This window comes from Hippocampus comes, unplaced genomic scaffold (assembly GCF_001891065.2).
Source record: "Hippocampus comes isolate QL1 unplaced genomic scaffold, H_comes_QL1_v1.1 scaffold585, whole genome shotgun sequence".
Taxonomy (NCBI): domain Eukaryota; kingdom Metazoa; phylum Chordata; class Actinopteri; order Syngnathiformes; family Syngnathidae; genus Hippocampus; species Hippocampus comes.
Genome location: NW_017805408.1, coordinates 311995 through 326286, shown reverse-complemented (window position 1 = coordinate 326286; position 14292 = coordinate 311995). Strand labels below are relative to the sequence as shown.

The 14292-nt window shown below is 43.2% G+C and overlaps 1 protein-coding gene across 1 annotated transcript in view; it reads left to right on the top strand.

Annotated features, from left to right (window-relative positions):
- The first annotated feature begins 42 nt into the window (after positions 1-42).
- The window catches only part of sdc2 (syndecan 2), a 25024-nt gene continuing 10774 nt past the window's right edge, over positions 43-14292 (top strand). The window contains exon 1 of the mRNA XM_019873669.1: positions 43-454. Coding sequence (XP_019729228.1) covers positions 395-454 — 60 coding nt within the window. The 5' untranslated portion in view covers positions 43-394. The remainder of the gene's footprint in view (positions 455-14292) is intronic.

Sequence of the window (14292 nt, the reverse complement as noted above, 5' to 3'; positions counted from 1 at the left end):
CGTTGGGTCTGGGGGAATGAGTCTGGAATGGGAGAGAGAGAGAGAGAGAGAGAGAGAGAGAGAGAGCAGCTCGACCAACGCGTCTCGCGTGGATTTTACCAACCAAGGCAGCGCGCGAAGGACTTTGCTCTTATTCCCCGCTTTATTTCTGCATTTATTTGTCAAACGTACTAAGACTCGGCATACGAACCAAACTACACGAGAAGCAGCAGGGGGGTGGAATTAAAAAAAAAACAAACAAACGCAACACGTATCCGGTAGTGGTCCCACGAGAGAAACGACAGGAGTTTGGAGCCAGACGTGGAAAGCAAAGCGAAGTAAGGGACGGGGAAAAGACGGCATTTCGCTTGCTTTGCAGCACTACCCTCCGCCAAAAAAAGAAAAACCCGGAATAATGAGGAACGTTTGCTTCATTTTGACCCTCGGCTTGGCAGTCTACCTCTCCGGGGAAAGGGTAAGTTTGTGAAGAGCAACTCTAAAACGGGTGTTGAGTGGAGCGTTGTGGAGGGGAAGAAAGCAACTTGCAGGTCAACTCCAGACCGACGGATATTTTCGACATTATGATGCGAAATATCGCTTTTTTTTTTTTTAGGTCGTCTGATCAATCGTACACCGACGACGCGCTGATTCACTCAGCATCTCAAAATCGGCTGTTGAGCTAAAAAGCAACTCACGGTGTGCAGAATTTTAATCTTCGATGGGTTTAAATGTACTCACGTGTCAAGTTAAACACTGCTTGGATGCTTATTTAAAAAATAAATAAATCAAGGCGTCACGTGCCATTGATAACGTGACGTCAGGAAAGAAACGCTTAAATCTCATAATAAGCATGTCTTAAAATTCGAGTATGACTTTCAGTGGAATACAAATAAACCAGCTGAAATCACGTTTTACAACAAACTTAAGTGGTGACAGCATTACAAACACAGATTCTAATGAGATCGAGCCAATGCAAAAATATAACACACATCCTGCCGAAAAAGATGCTGATATTATTTTGATTGACACTGTCCTTTTTTCACCTTTCCTTTGTTGATCTGGATGCCAAGCAATGCTTTAAGTGGATTAAAAATAAAATGTCGGTACTCCCCTTATGCGACTATTCCCAGGAAAATTAGGCAGTGGGTAACAGCAGATCATTAAGTTAACCAACTAATAAATCAAAAATTGAAGAAATAAATTGTACACTAATTAATATGTTATTTGGTCATTTGACCAACAGTCTGGCCACTCTTGTTCTGTGCAATTAATGTTGACATGGCTCGCAACAAGTGAGTCAGAAGCGCCAACGTTACAGTTAGCTGGCTGCTCTTCACAAGTACGATTAACGGGTTTCGTCATCACAAGATTTTTGGAAAATAACTTTTAAGTGCAAAGCAAGGCAGGATACCTTCTTATTTTATCAGAAAAGAATGAAAAAGAACCGCGAATGAAAAATAACTCAAAGTGAAATTTCAGGCGCATCGTTTTTCTGTAAACACGGAGAGTGAATTACAAACTAGTCTATGTCCACATCTTTGAAAAAGAATAAATGAAAGAAAACAAAGCCAAAGCTGTCTGACTACTTGCTGTTGCTAGCTGGGCACTCGTCGTTAGCAGCTAGCTGCTGTCCTCGAACGGCGGAGACTCGCGCTGTATCGTACAGTGACGGCATAATTAACTTGCGGTTTCTTAGCATCCTACATTAGCAATTGGATATCATTTCGGGGTGACTTTGTGTTGCCGTTGGTACCATCTACGCATGCAATAGCATCTGTGATAAGGCATACCAAAATGTCAAAAAGACAAGCGAGCCATCGCTCCGCCGTGTGAGCCAACTTCAAAATAAAAGCCTGCTAAGTCTATTCTATTGGCTTTTATTTTGAAGTTTGCCTTTGCGTTGGCGGCGTGTTACATCACGCGGGTGTCTTCAAGCACTGCCTTCAAGTATCTGCGTGCAGCCCATTTCAAATTAGCCTGGTGGTTGCAGTGGCAGATTTCGCCGCCTGTCATTACTGCCGATCCCCCCCACTCCTGTTGTTTCCCTGTGGGTTGGGACTTGCCGCCTGGCCCACTGCCTGGTCTTGTGTCCAAACTGGTGGTCCAATTAGCCACATCAGACACTCCAGGACTTTGTTTTGATGTTTTGACGAGGTTACATTTGACTGTGCATATTCATGTTTGACCCTGGTGTTGCCCTCATGTGACTGTTAGCATAAACAGTCCCTGTTCAACGACACCATTGAGACAGCGCGCGTTTAAATATAGTATTGGTTACAGTATCGGATTTCATGCAAGCGTAAAAGAAATGTAGCTCGTTTTTCCCCGAGCTTTACATAGGATGTCTTGCAAATAAATCACATATACTTTAACCTGATCAGCGTCCTCGAAAGCCCCCCCCTCCGTCACTCGACACATAACATTGATTGTCTTTTGGCGCAACGGTCGACTTGTGGTAGATAACCTGCTTTCGGCTCATTTGTTTGTGTTTTAATTAGCAAACGTCATGGGCATTATTGGATGGCTATTTGAGCACGTGGATAAAACGCCATCCCTCGGAGTTGATGTCACCATCATGAAAGCTGTTGACAAAAATCAAAGCTTGGGCTCGAAAGTGTTTTGCTGCCTTCTACTCATTAAACGTTCCGTGTCGATGGAAAGGACCAATGTTTTTTTTTTAATTAATTAATTTATTTTTTTAACATTTCAGTAGACCACTAAACCAGTTTCCACTTGTTTGATCGCTCATCCATTTAAACACAGAAGTTGTGGTGGGAATAACTTCCAAATTAAATCGTCAACATTCCGTAACATACCGCAAATGAATTGTAATCTATCACATCTGTACAGATTCTCCGAATATGTACATATAAAGTAGAACGCAAAACAACCAAAACCAAACAAATATTGTCAGTAATGGACCAGAAATGACTTGCGATGATTGTGTTCAAGACGAGGGGGATTTAAGACCGAGGCAGTCATGTGGTGAACGCAATCTGAAGGTGAAAGTTCTCTCAGCAATTTTCTCAAAAGAGCCTATGAGGTCAGATTACTTTGATAAACGACTAAACTACCTTCAAAATTGTCAATAGAAAAAATAAGGAGGAGCCTTTCGCTAAATGTTACTTCAAGGGTGAACGGGCATTAAGCGGAACCCACATTTGAAAGAGTTAAAAAAAACTCGCCTGCTTTGTATTGCGATCATCTCGGGCCCGAAGGAGTTTTCGGGCTTCATTTTCCGCTTTAAATGATAGCTTTGCATCTGCTGATTTGGTGGCAATGAAATGAGCCCTTGCGGGCTGACCTTCCGCCCAACTTACACTGTGCGCAAAATATATTTTCACACGTCATTTACTTTCGGATGCACTTGGACTCAATCTCCGTGTTTGTTGATGACACTCTTTCCCAGGCTGCGGAAAGAAGACACAGGGCTTTGTTGGGAAAGCGTGGACCTTTCAGTGGCTAAATTAGGTGTCTACATGCGCCTTTTTCCTGATGAATTAAAAAAATTAAAAAATAAAAGAACACAAGATGAGCAAGCTAGAAAAAGTTTGGTGCATCAATGTTTTGATGGACGGTTGAAATGAAGTCACACGCCGTCTCATCGAAAAAGAAGCCAGATGCTGTGCTGTGACTGCAGCCTCTGCTGTTGTATATTTAATGATGAGCTTTTTATTTTGCATTAACTGAGAACTCCTCAAACTGAAGAAGCAGACCTTCCCCACCTTCCCTATTCCATGCTTGTGATTGTGCTTTATCGCACCGCTTTGGTTTCTTTTCGAAATAAATACGCCGCCGTCAAACGGGATGCCTGTTGTTGCTACCCTGCAGGGAGCCACCTCGATTTTCTGACGTCCAAACGCTTCAGGGGGCGTAATTCGCTTGGGCCCGGCCTGCCATACGTTATGCAATCTTTAAATGGACCTTAGACAAGAATCGGAAGCGATGGCCCCGCTAGACCACTGACAACGCAACCGTTTCAGTCACCCTGCTCCTTTTCCGTCCGAGCGCAAACTCCTGCTTTGTCACTCAAGCAGATGCTCACTGATCCACAAACAACAATGTTGACTCCCGTGTCTTGTTCCTGTCTGCCCCTTTTACACGGAAAGATGACATCATCGCATTGACGCGTCACAAATGAAGATTGATTGCTTGAAAGCTAGCTAGCTACCTAGCTAGCTAGCTAGCATGCAAGCAACCTAGCATGCTAGCTACCTAGCTAGCTAGCTTGAATTATCCAGGTGGCAATTTAAAAAAAAAAAAAACATTTTGATTTGCAATTAGTAGCCGGAATAATGTGTTTACGTCGATCTTAAATGTGTTGTTTCAGTTTGACTCACAGGGAAGTCCGATTGAACAAAATGTCAAGGATTGTGGCATGGCATGACAGGGCGCACGGCTGCTGTCATTTTTTTTTCCCCCCACCTCATTCAGTTCTTTCCATCTAGTTGGGGTGGGGTGGGGGGTGCACTGGGTTTGCAAACATCTGTTGGACGTATACATGTTGGTAAGGGGGTTGCTATAATGTTTCCTATACAGCCCCCGCCCCTTACCCCTATCGCCCTTCCCTTCCACCCTCTGTCTTATTGACACATTGGAAAGAGGCTTTTAGCAGTCACAAATAGTCAAGACAGTGATGACAATGTGTGTTTTTACGTGTGGACCCCCCCCCCCCCTGCAACCCCCATGTTCCTATTGTGATGCGCTTTGGTTTTTTTCATGGTCAAGTATTTAACCCCTTCAGGGACGGCGGTTACTACAGTGGACAGCTTATCATGTTATCAGGTTACAGGGTGCATGAAAGGCTTAAACATTCGACTTAAATGAGCCACGGGTCAAACACATCAACCCAAATGGAGTTTAGATGTTCTAGCAGGCTTTTCCTGACATTGTGTGCTTTCTAGGAGAACGCCTTGAGGTTTTATGCTAACAATGAGTATTATTTGAGAAGGGGAGTCTCCGACCGATGACAGAATTGTCCCTAGGTGTGGGTGTGGGGGTGGGGGGGGGGGGGGGTGATAAGTGTGAAGCGTGTCTCCCTTTTGCTGTGCAGGACTTTACCAAAAGAGGATCTGACTGCCTGTTTGTTGTGCGAAGTGTGGAAAGGATCGAAGAAAAAGACACGTAAAAGTTTATCATTCACACAAAGCTAATTCTTATTCCTCAAAAAAAAAAAAAAAATCTTCAACTTTAACGATTCAATTGTGCTCGGTCGCGGAGCCTCTCGCTTTTAAAGTTCATGAGCTTGACCGTTGCTTTTCATCTACTGTACGAAAGAAAAATACGTGTCTGGAAATGGAAAGCGGGGCAAGTTTTCATCAAAATAAGAAACACATGGCCCGGTTGCCTCATCACCCTGAGATGTCAAGGCGCATAAAAGCCGGGTCACTACAGTTCGAGCGATAATATATTTTTGGATCTACGCGAGTGCCGTTGCGCGTGTTTAAAAAAAAAAAAAAAAAAATCAAATGCTGCGTGTGGAACTGACTTTGTTCTATTTAATGGCTAATAATCTGCGAGCCACATGTGTTCCTTCGAACTGTCCAAAAACTACTGTCTTTTAAAGCCATGACATCAGCTTGATTTTTTTTCCCATTCCAAGATCGCTGTGGAACATGGCAAACTACCCATTTCACACATCTGTGCTTGCTCCAACGTACTTAATTTTTTTTTTTTTTTTTAATCATCAGTAAAACGAATTAAACCAAAAATCTGGACTGTACTCCAACGTGTGGCGTTTCCATTCCATCACCCCGAAGCGCGTTTCAAAACAGCACACGAGTTGAGTAAATTAGGGCCTCGATGTGGGTTGTACACCCCGGCCGCAAATTACACTTAATGGAAGTCGCTTCATTTGGAAGCATTTGCATGAAAATAATTGGTGGTCTCAAAAAAAAAAAAAAAAAGCGCTGAGCCCACGTAAGATTTCACGATAAGAACATTTCACAAAACGCCAACGCAGGGCGGTGTGTCAACATAGCCCATGCAGTAAATATCATCAATATTCATTCGCCGCTCATTTTTGTTGCAGCTGCAATTTGAGTCGAAAATCGTTACGTTTCAACTAATACCCCAAACGGGTCATTCTTGACACAAAATGTTTCACGTTTATGATTTGTGCCTTTTTAATCTCAAGCATATGGCCATTAAAAAAAAAATTAAATAAACATATTCCAATTCATTTCAGTTCTGTATTTTAATGCGAAGGAGTCGCCCAACCGATTCATATCCAGATGTTCATTTGCACTGTTATGCTCTTAAATTAACATTTAATAGTTGAGATCAAAAATATGAAAGGCGCTGCATTTTTTTCCCCCCCATGATGCTCTTATCCGTTTGCTAGCGACAAGCAACTGCAGTACTGACTACAGATTATCCATAATTGGCACATATTGTGTGTCAATGTTACTTTTCTCCTGTCAAGATGCAGTTGTAATCTATGATGATACAAGCCGAATACTCAGATAGTTTTTTTTTGTTTTTTTTTGCAATGACTTGGAGCCGGCAAATTAATCTTGACTAATGCACACAGTTAACGGCCATCTGTGCCTTCGAATGCTGTCTGCTGTTAAACCCTTTCAGCAGAATAACCCGCCACACCAGTGCGCCATTATTCAGGCAGACTTGGTCTATCACTTGGCGCGCAGCCTTAGAAACCAAATCATGCGTGCCGCACGGAACGTGTTTTGATTTTCGAAAGAAAATAAGTACACGCTGAGTTAAAAAAGTCACGTTTTGGATTTAACTGCGCAGAGGGTTGTCTACATGGCATGTACGTTGCAAAATGAACCCAGAATAGGTGAAATCCAGGAAGTAGTCAGTGTACCTGCTCCTCAAGGTTTCCTTGCAAGCTTCGAAAGACTTGACGTGTCGACCGATGTTCAACAGCCATCATTGTTCACACGTCCATCGCCGATAAATACCATTTTTGGGTGGAAAAACTATGACAAAAAAAAAATTATATACAATTACACAATGTACAACATACAGTACCGACGTATACACCACTTGCGCCACAACTTAGACTGGCATTTAGCTGGTCTAAAATCTAGCCGACTTTTGGTGGTGACATAACTACACGCTACGATTAGAGAGAGCTTTTCTGTAATTGACTTGAAACTGCAGTGCTTGAAAGCATCTGGTGAAGGCGAATCTCGCAACATCTGTTCATGGCAGATGAACATCGCTGCCGACAAATTCACCTGATTGCATATAGTTCTGCTTCCATTTAGTGGGCTTGCACTTAGCTCCGTTTGATTCGGTGACCGTGCGAGGCTTTTAGTCGAACTTTTTGTCAGACCTTAAGTGCAAATGCTGCTGTAAACATCTGTCGCCTGGCGTGGTTTTGATAGTGGCTCTATCCCCAGCTTTCCCATTAGACTTGCGTCAATGATGTCACTTAAATTCTCCGTAATTTTATTTTCCACTGACTTGACACCACCATCTTAGTTAAGAAAAAAAAAAGCGGTAAAGTAAACCTGGAGCCCTGGGTGGAGCAGTCTATGAGAACATTGTGTTGTTTTAGGACCTTTGAGGAAAACCAGCCTGAATTATTATTTTTTTTAAACCACACATTCTTACTTAATAACAGCACGGGGAAAGAACTGGAAATGTACCCAACTAGAAAATATGGCAGACATATTCCAAAATATGTTTAGGTGATGGAATTTAGTTCCTAATCTTCGTCCTGAATGCACGTGCGGAGGTTGAAATACACTCGTGTGGAAAAAATGGTTTTGCTTTACTTGGTAGGAAACATATTACATCCCCTGAATACCTTGCAATGAAATCAGTCGTGTCTTTTGGAGATGACAGAAGTCACGCACGTACCCAACAACTGCTATTAAGTGTCCCGCACATTGATATGTATGAAGCTAACATTCAGTTAGTATAAATGTCAGTGCTTGTATTTGCTAAATTTGATGGCAAAAACCGACCAAGAGTCTTTTGAGAGTATCACAAGTAGCAATTTCAAAGTGTTCTCTCACCATTTGTTTGTTCGGCCAACGAGGTCAGGAGTCAAGTTGCCGATGTGCGGACGGGTAGTTAACTTGAGAAGGAAGAAACGAAACTGAACTTCCAAGCTTGAAATCACGTAGACTGTCGATGCTGCTTTCAAATAATGCTTTGAAAATCCTCACCGAACCCCAGAGGCCTGCTTGCATGGCTAACTCTTTGTCCACACACCCTGCCTGAAGGCGGCCATCTTGCTTTTAACCTTTGACCCAATCAAGGAGGGCACACCTCTAAATGCAGTAGCCATACCTGGCCAGTGAGGGGCAGACTAAACAAAAACTGACAAAGGTCATGAAAGGTTATGATTTTTTTTTTTTTAACTCCACAAACAAAAAGAAGTGATTGACACAAAAATACAACTCCTTCAGAGATAGCGTCTCCAACATGTAACATGTACATATCTTAATTTGAGGTGAAGTGGTCCAATATTTTTCTGTGGGATGTTATTTTTTTGTATCTATTTTAATTTTTTTGCAATATCAGCCATTTCTCGGTGCCACTTTGTCAGGGGTTGATTAAAGGAGGATTAGAGTGTGTCTTACAACAGATATTTTCCATCTCCAGGGCCTTAATATTTTTCATCATCAGGCATTCGCGGGCCAGACTGGATTAGAGCGACACGATGACGCCTCCTCACCGCATTGCAGATGAGCTGACGTATGACCGCGAAACGTTTCGGTCATACGGTCAAAATGACACACCCTCTGATCATACAAGCGCGTTGTGAATCTGCACATGACAAAGGCCATTTTCCCCTTTGTTCAGCTTCGTCGACGTAAACACACGCGCCAGTGCGTTTGCCAACAAACTTACAAACGTGCTCACCGCCGAGGCAGGATTAGCCCCAGATAATGGGATCAGAGAGCAGCACCTGTCACACCTCTCCTGTCATGTCACACTCGCTATGCTAGTTTCTTTTGATTCCTTTTTTTTTTTTTTTTTGACAGAATTGACTTCCCTATCAGCCTTGCTCACATCCTTATTCTCGTCAAATAGCCGACACGTGACGCAGAGCATATTGTCTGACCAAAAAAATCTCTTTCGATTTTGCTTCGTCATTTTTTGTTTACTCAATCCTTTTTTTTTAAGTTTGCGGATGTCTTTTTCATCGATGCCATCATGCCCCCCCACTGTAGTCCCCATGGCCTTCCAACTCCCCCCTCCGAGTGCAAATCCTCTTAAGCAAAGGCTTGGATGGATATTCAATTGCTGCAGCGGGGATTGCATCAGATCAGTCAACAAAGCGGCAAAATCATCCTCCTCCCCCCACCTTGCATGCCATCGCTCCATCTGCTTCTCTTTCACTCTACCACCTTTTGGCTTTCGGCCATCATGGGGAATTTTACCAGAGCTACAAGTTAGACCGAGGAATCACGTCCCATTCAATCCTCAAGCACATTTACAGCAAGGTGTTAATGTCGCAAAGAAAGGATGTTTTGTTTTTTTTTTGTTTTTTTGGGGGAGTATGGCTAGATTGCCAGAAAAAAAGGAAATAAGCAAGACTTTGGTACTAAAAGAATGCGTACCCAACACCTTGCCGTTAATTTTCCGCAACGCCAGTTCACACGCTAGCAAGAGTTGATGCCAAGCATGCACTTGCAGCGATAAAGTGACAGTGAAAAGCAGACCCGGCCCGGAGGTGTGAGAGAAATAAAGTGCCCCTGGAACAACTGAGCACTTGAAGGGTGCAGCTCACAGCAGGCGCTGATGGGGAAACTACTCAACCCGAATAGAACTTTCTAACAGCCCCTCCCTTCACACCTTATAGAGGCATTGCTGTTAATTGCAATGAAGTCATGACACATTTTTTGGGGGCGGGGATTGATACCACGTGACCGAACTTTAACCCTTTAATGCACCCAAACGGAAACACTTGTGCGTCACACGGGTAGTATTTCGCATTACTTGATAAAGGGCACAAAAACTACAAAGGCTTTTTTAAACAACAACCATTCACATTCATAAAACCTCATTATCGTCAGATACATAAAACGAAACAAATTCCAGGCTGCGCTTTTATTCGTTAAAATAAAAAAATGTGAACAGCATTGTGCCCAAATGTGCTGCAACAGTTGATCATCCAGTATGCTTGTCTCTTTTTGAACCTGTTTGTGTGTGAGTGTGGACGGCGTATATCGGGTCACCGCGCAGGTTAAACCAACAACGTCTGGAGCATATGTGCTCACGATCATTTGGGAGTTTGTGTCGCCGCACTTTCTGTGTGTGTCTTTATGTGTCCCGGGCAAAGGTGAAGCGTGGGCGGCAGAGGTTTATAGGACGGAATGATCGATCTCAGCTGGAAGCCATCGTCGCCACGTCAAGTCCGAGCACTTTAGTCATCATTTGCGGCTTTATTGAATGCATTTGAGAGAGTCGGTTGAATTCGGAATCAAAATTTTGCTGACTTGAATATCATTTTGGGTGTCACGCGGTGCTCTCGTTGCAAACAGGTTAGCAACCTCCGAAGTTGGAATGGCGATAGCAGTATCAAAAAGTCATTTGGGGCAGGTAGAAATAAAATAATGATATGCTGCAAAAGTTGACGGCCCATAAACAGCTCCAACTACTCATAAACAGCGGGTAAAAAAAAAAAAAAAATACCCACTGAAAAAAAAATGTCTTCACAAATGTACCTGTTGCCAGCCAATCGCAGGGCACATGTGCGCTCACACTCACACCTCGCGACAATTTGGAGTGTTCAATCAGCCTGCCATGCATGTGTTTGGAACGTGGGAGGAAACCGGAGTACCCGCAAAAAACCCACACAGGCAAGGGGAGAACATGAAAACTCCACACAGGAAAGCCGGAGCCAGAATCGAACCCTGCACCTCTGCACTGCGAGGCCGACGTGCCAACCAGCCGACCAGCAGGCCAGCATGTCTAATAATCAAAATCGGAAATGGAAATGGGGTCAAAGGCCAACATTTCCCGACAAATAATTGGGGATTTTCCATTTAACCACCCCAGAAACAGAGATGAAGAGAGACCTTGTTTCTTTCTTGCTCACCGCTACACATCTTCCCTCCTTCTGTGAAGCGGAGATCTTTCTCAGCTTTCAAGCCAGCCGTGATTCATTTTTGCCTAACCACACACCAGACAAGACGGTTCTGGGGCCCTTGCTTCTCATGTACGCGGCATATGCCTCCATCAAGGGAGAACTAGAGCGTCTTGGTGCCAAGAATAGTTCTACGGGTATATAGATGCACCCGTTCTGGTGCCCTGAACCAAGGGTCAAATAACTGCACGGAAACATGAGAAACCTTTAGTGGTATTGTGTTTGTAAGCACCCCCAGTGTGAACTTTGCATCCTCATTTGTCATTATTCAAAGCTCAGCACGCTTCACATGCAAAAAGGCCGTAGATGTATCAAATTGAAAAGGGAATTTGATGAATTGTGAGTTAGTCAACAGTTTCCAGTAAGGCTTTGTTTTTTTTTTTTTTATTTTGAAGAACCTCTTGAGTCAAACTAAAAAAGATGGCTTTGGAAAGTCATGATTCCAAATTGCCAGCTCTTCATTCTATTTTTATAAAACAGAAAAACTGAACCACGAAAGGCATTTGTCGATCTGGATCTTTTGCGAAGATGGATCTTTTGAATCCTTGAGAATGTTTTTGTGCCATCATTTTGATCATAAAATAAATTCCCCAGCATTTTATTTCTGGAGGGAAGAAAGATGGCAAATCTTTCCCTCCTCTGTGTTACATATGACAGGAAGTTGAAGCCATTTCCCAACGTCTAGAGTTTCACATCTAACAAAGAATGAAGCCCCTTTTTTTTTTCATGTGTATCAGGAGTCATTTAACCGGGCTGAGGAATTTCCCCAATTCCCAATCTGGGGGAGCAAAAGAAGGCAGGCATATGGGTGGGGAGGAGAACAGGGGGCGCATTTTGCAAAGGGAGCAGTGGAGCTGGCGGACTCTGGGAATTTGCTACTTCTTAGTGCAGAAAGGCAGTCACGCTCCGTGAGGGCTGGATACCACAGCACTGAGGTATTCTCGAAACAAGGCCATATGAAGTCCACATTGTTGGGTTTTTTTTTTTGTCTTTGTGAGATCTGGCAGCAATGAGTGAGAAATGTTATCAGGTGGCTGTCATTTCTCGCCGCCAATCCCATCGTTGTCCCGAGAGAGGCAGCTGACAGCCTTTAATCAGTTTTGTTGAAATGCTTTGTGATTAAAGCAAAATGAAATCAACCCGGAACGCGTCGCGGAAGGTCGGCTTTTCGTACACACGGTGAAAGGATTGCGGAATGATTCCACGCTATTCCTTTTCTTTCTTTATTTCAGCACGTCTGTTTTTCGAGGAAACCATGAAATGGACTTTCTTCCTGTTCGGAAGCAATAGTGCAAGGGAGGAAATAATCGAGGTTGTATTGTGTGTTTCTATGTCTGAAGGGAAGGAAAAGCCAGTGAGGCATGTCACATATGATACCGCCTCAAAAGCGCTAAGTTATGGTTGACTGGTCATGTATATGTTAAGATAGGACAACAAATTGTGTCTGCCCGTTCGCTGGAAAACAACAAAGGAACAACCAGGCACCCATTACTGTACTTTAAATGCTTGAACATGACTTCATGGAACGACAGTGGAGGACTTGAATCTGTTAACCTACCACTCGATTCCTACCTCAGGATCAAGTTATACGAATAGCGAAAAGCGGACTGGACGATTATGAAACGCGTGCAACGTATTGTCGGCGTCCGGACCCGTTTTACATTGTCGGATGAGGTGGCCATTTTGTGCTAGCGGCGTCCACAGTGAACGCTAGCAAGGCTGTGTAGTCACGTGAGTGAAAGACGGGCAAGGATAAGTCAGGGAAGGGGATTTTACAGGGAAATATTAAACTACAAATTTTCAAGCGGTAAAGTTTACTCTTACTTTCACGAAAGACTCACTTCTACTTTGCCGTAATGTGGCTGAAGGCGGAACACTTTCAGTTCTCTCGACGCGGTGAACACTCACAGCGGGACTCCTCACGCCCCACTGCTCGATTTAAGTATTTCTCTTTTTAACATGTCTTTATTATTACGACTACAAACGTAAAGATAGTAGATTTAGCCAAATCAAACCGTCTCACCATTCTTCTTTTTTGCTATAATTTCCTTTAAAAAAACAAAACAAAAAACAGTAATAACGTTAGCTTTACTAGAAACACTATCGTGAGCAGTTTTCCTTTATTTGGAGGCATACTGAGGGCTAAGTTAGAGGAAAAAAAAAGAGATGCCTTCAATATGTGACACACGGTGTCAACGATCTGTACACGGTGCGAGAAAAAAAGCGCAAGTGAGCCTTCTAGGGCCATCTTAAGACCGCTCATGAAAAATGGTGCGTGAACACTCCAATCCGAATTTCCTCACATCCAACCAAGGCCTGTTTCCTACGTGTATCGTAGTCGTCTTTGGTATCCAATGCGGCAGATTGGTCCAGTGTGCCGACGCAGTGAGCACTCGGACAAAGCACGCACGTGCGGTTTTACATCGTGTACTTGATCTTCAGAGGGATGTAAAATTGCGCCTAATGCACTTTTAAAAGCTGTGCCTCATCCTCTCAATAATAGGTTGATGGAGAATGAACAAAATAAATAAATAAATCAAGTTTTCTCACACTCGTGGAAATTTTCCCTTGGAGCTGAATGTCAAACGTCTGTTTCCTGGCACACACGGTTACACTTCAGAGGATTTTATATTTCAGGTCTGCGATGAAGGCATTCTCAGTAGAGTAAAAATGATTTTTTTTTTGGGGGGGGCGGGACATCTGTTACTGTTATGAGCTCAGAATGCTAACTGCTCAGAGACACGACACTGGGTATAAAACACAGCCGGGCATTCGTCGAAGACACTAAACTGTATAGAAACACAAGGTGTGTACGGTAACGTTAACAGGAGAGTTGCGGCGTATAGGGGTATTATATGCTTTGCTCTTATTTCCAATACAGTGAAACTCCTCTAAAACGAAACCTACATGGGCGAAAATACCCCCTACTGTGAAAAAAATCTTCATGCATTAAAACCATTCCCACTTTCCTGCCCCCCATACAATGAAAAAAAACCCTACTGCGTTATCCAAAATCTTTTTCTCTGCTCTTGCCTCGCGACGAGATTCACTACAACGAAGTCTAATCCAACAGCGACCTCTACTGCTTCGTTCGGAAATGGCAACAGCAACCACGACACTGGTTTACACATACGCAGTAGTCCAGGAAGTATTTCTTCGTAGAAAGGGTTCTGTCAGTCGTCATCTGTACCTGTGGGTAAAAAACAAAAAACAAAAAACAAAACAAAAAAAAAAAAAACAAA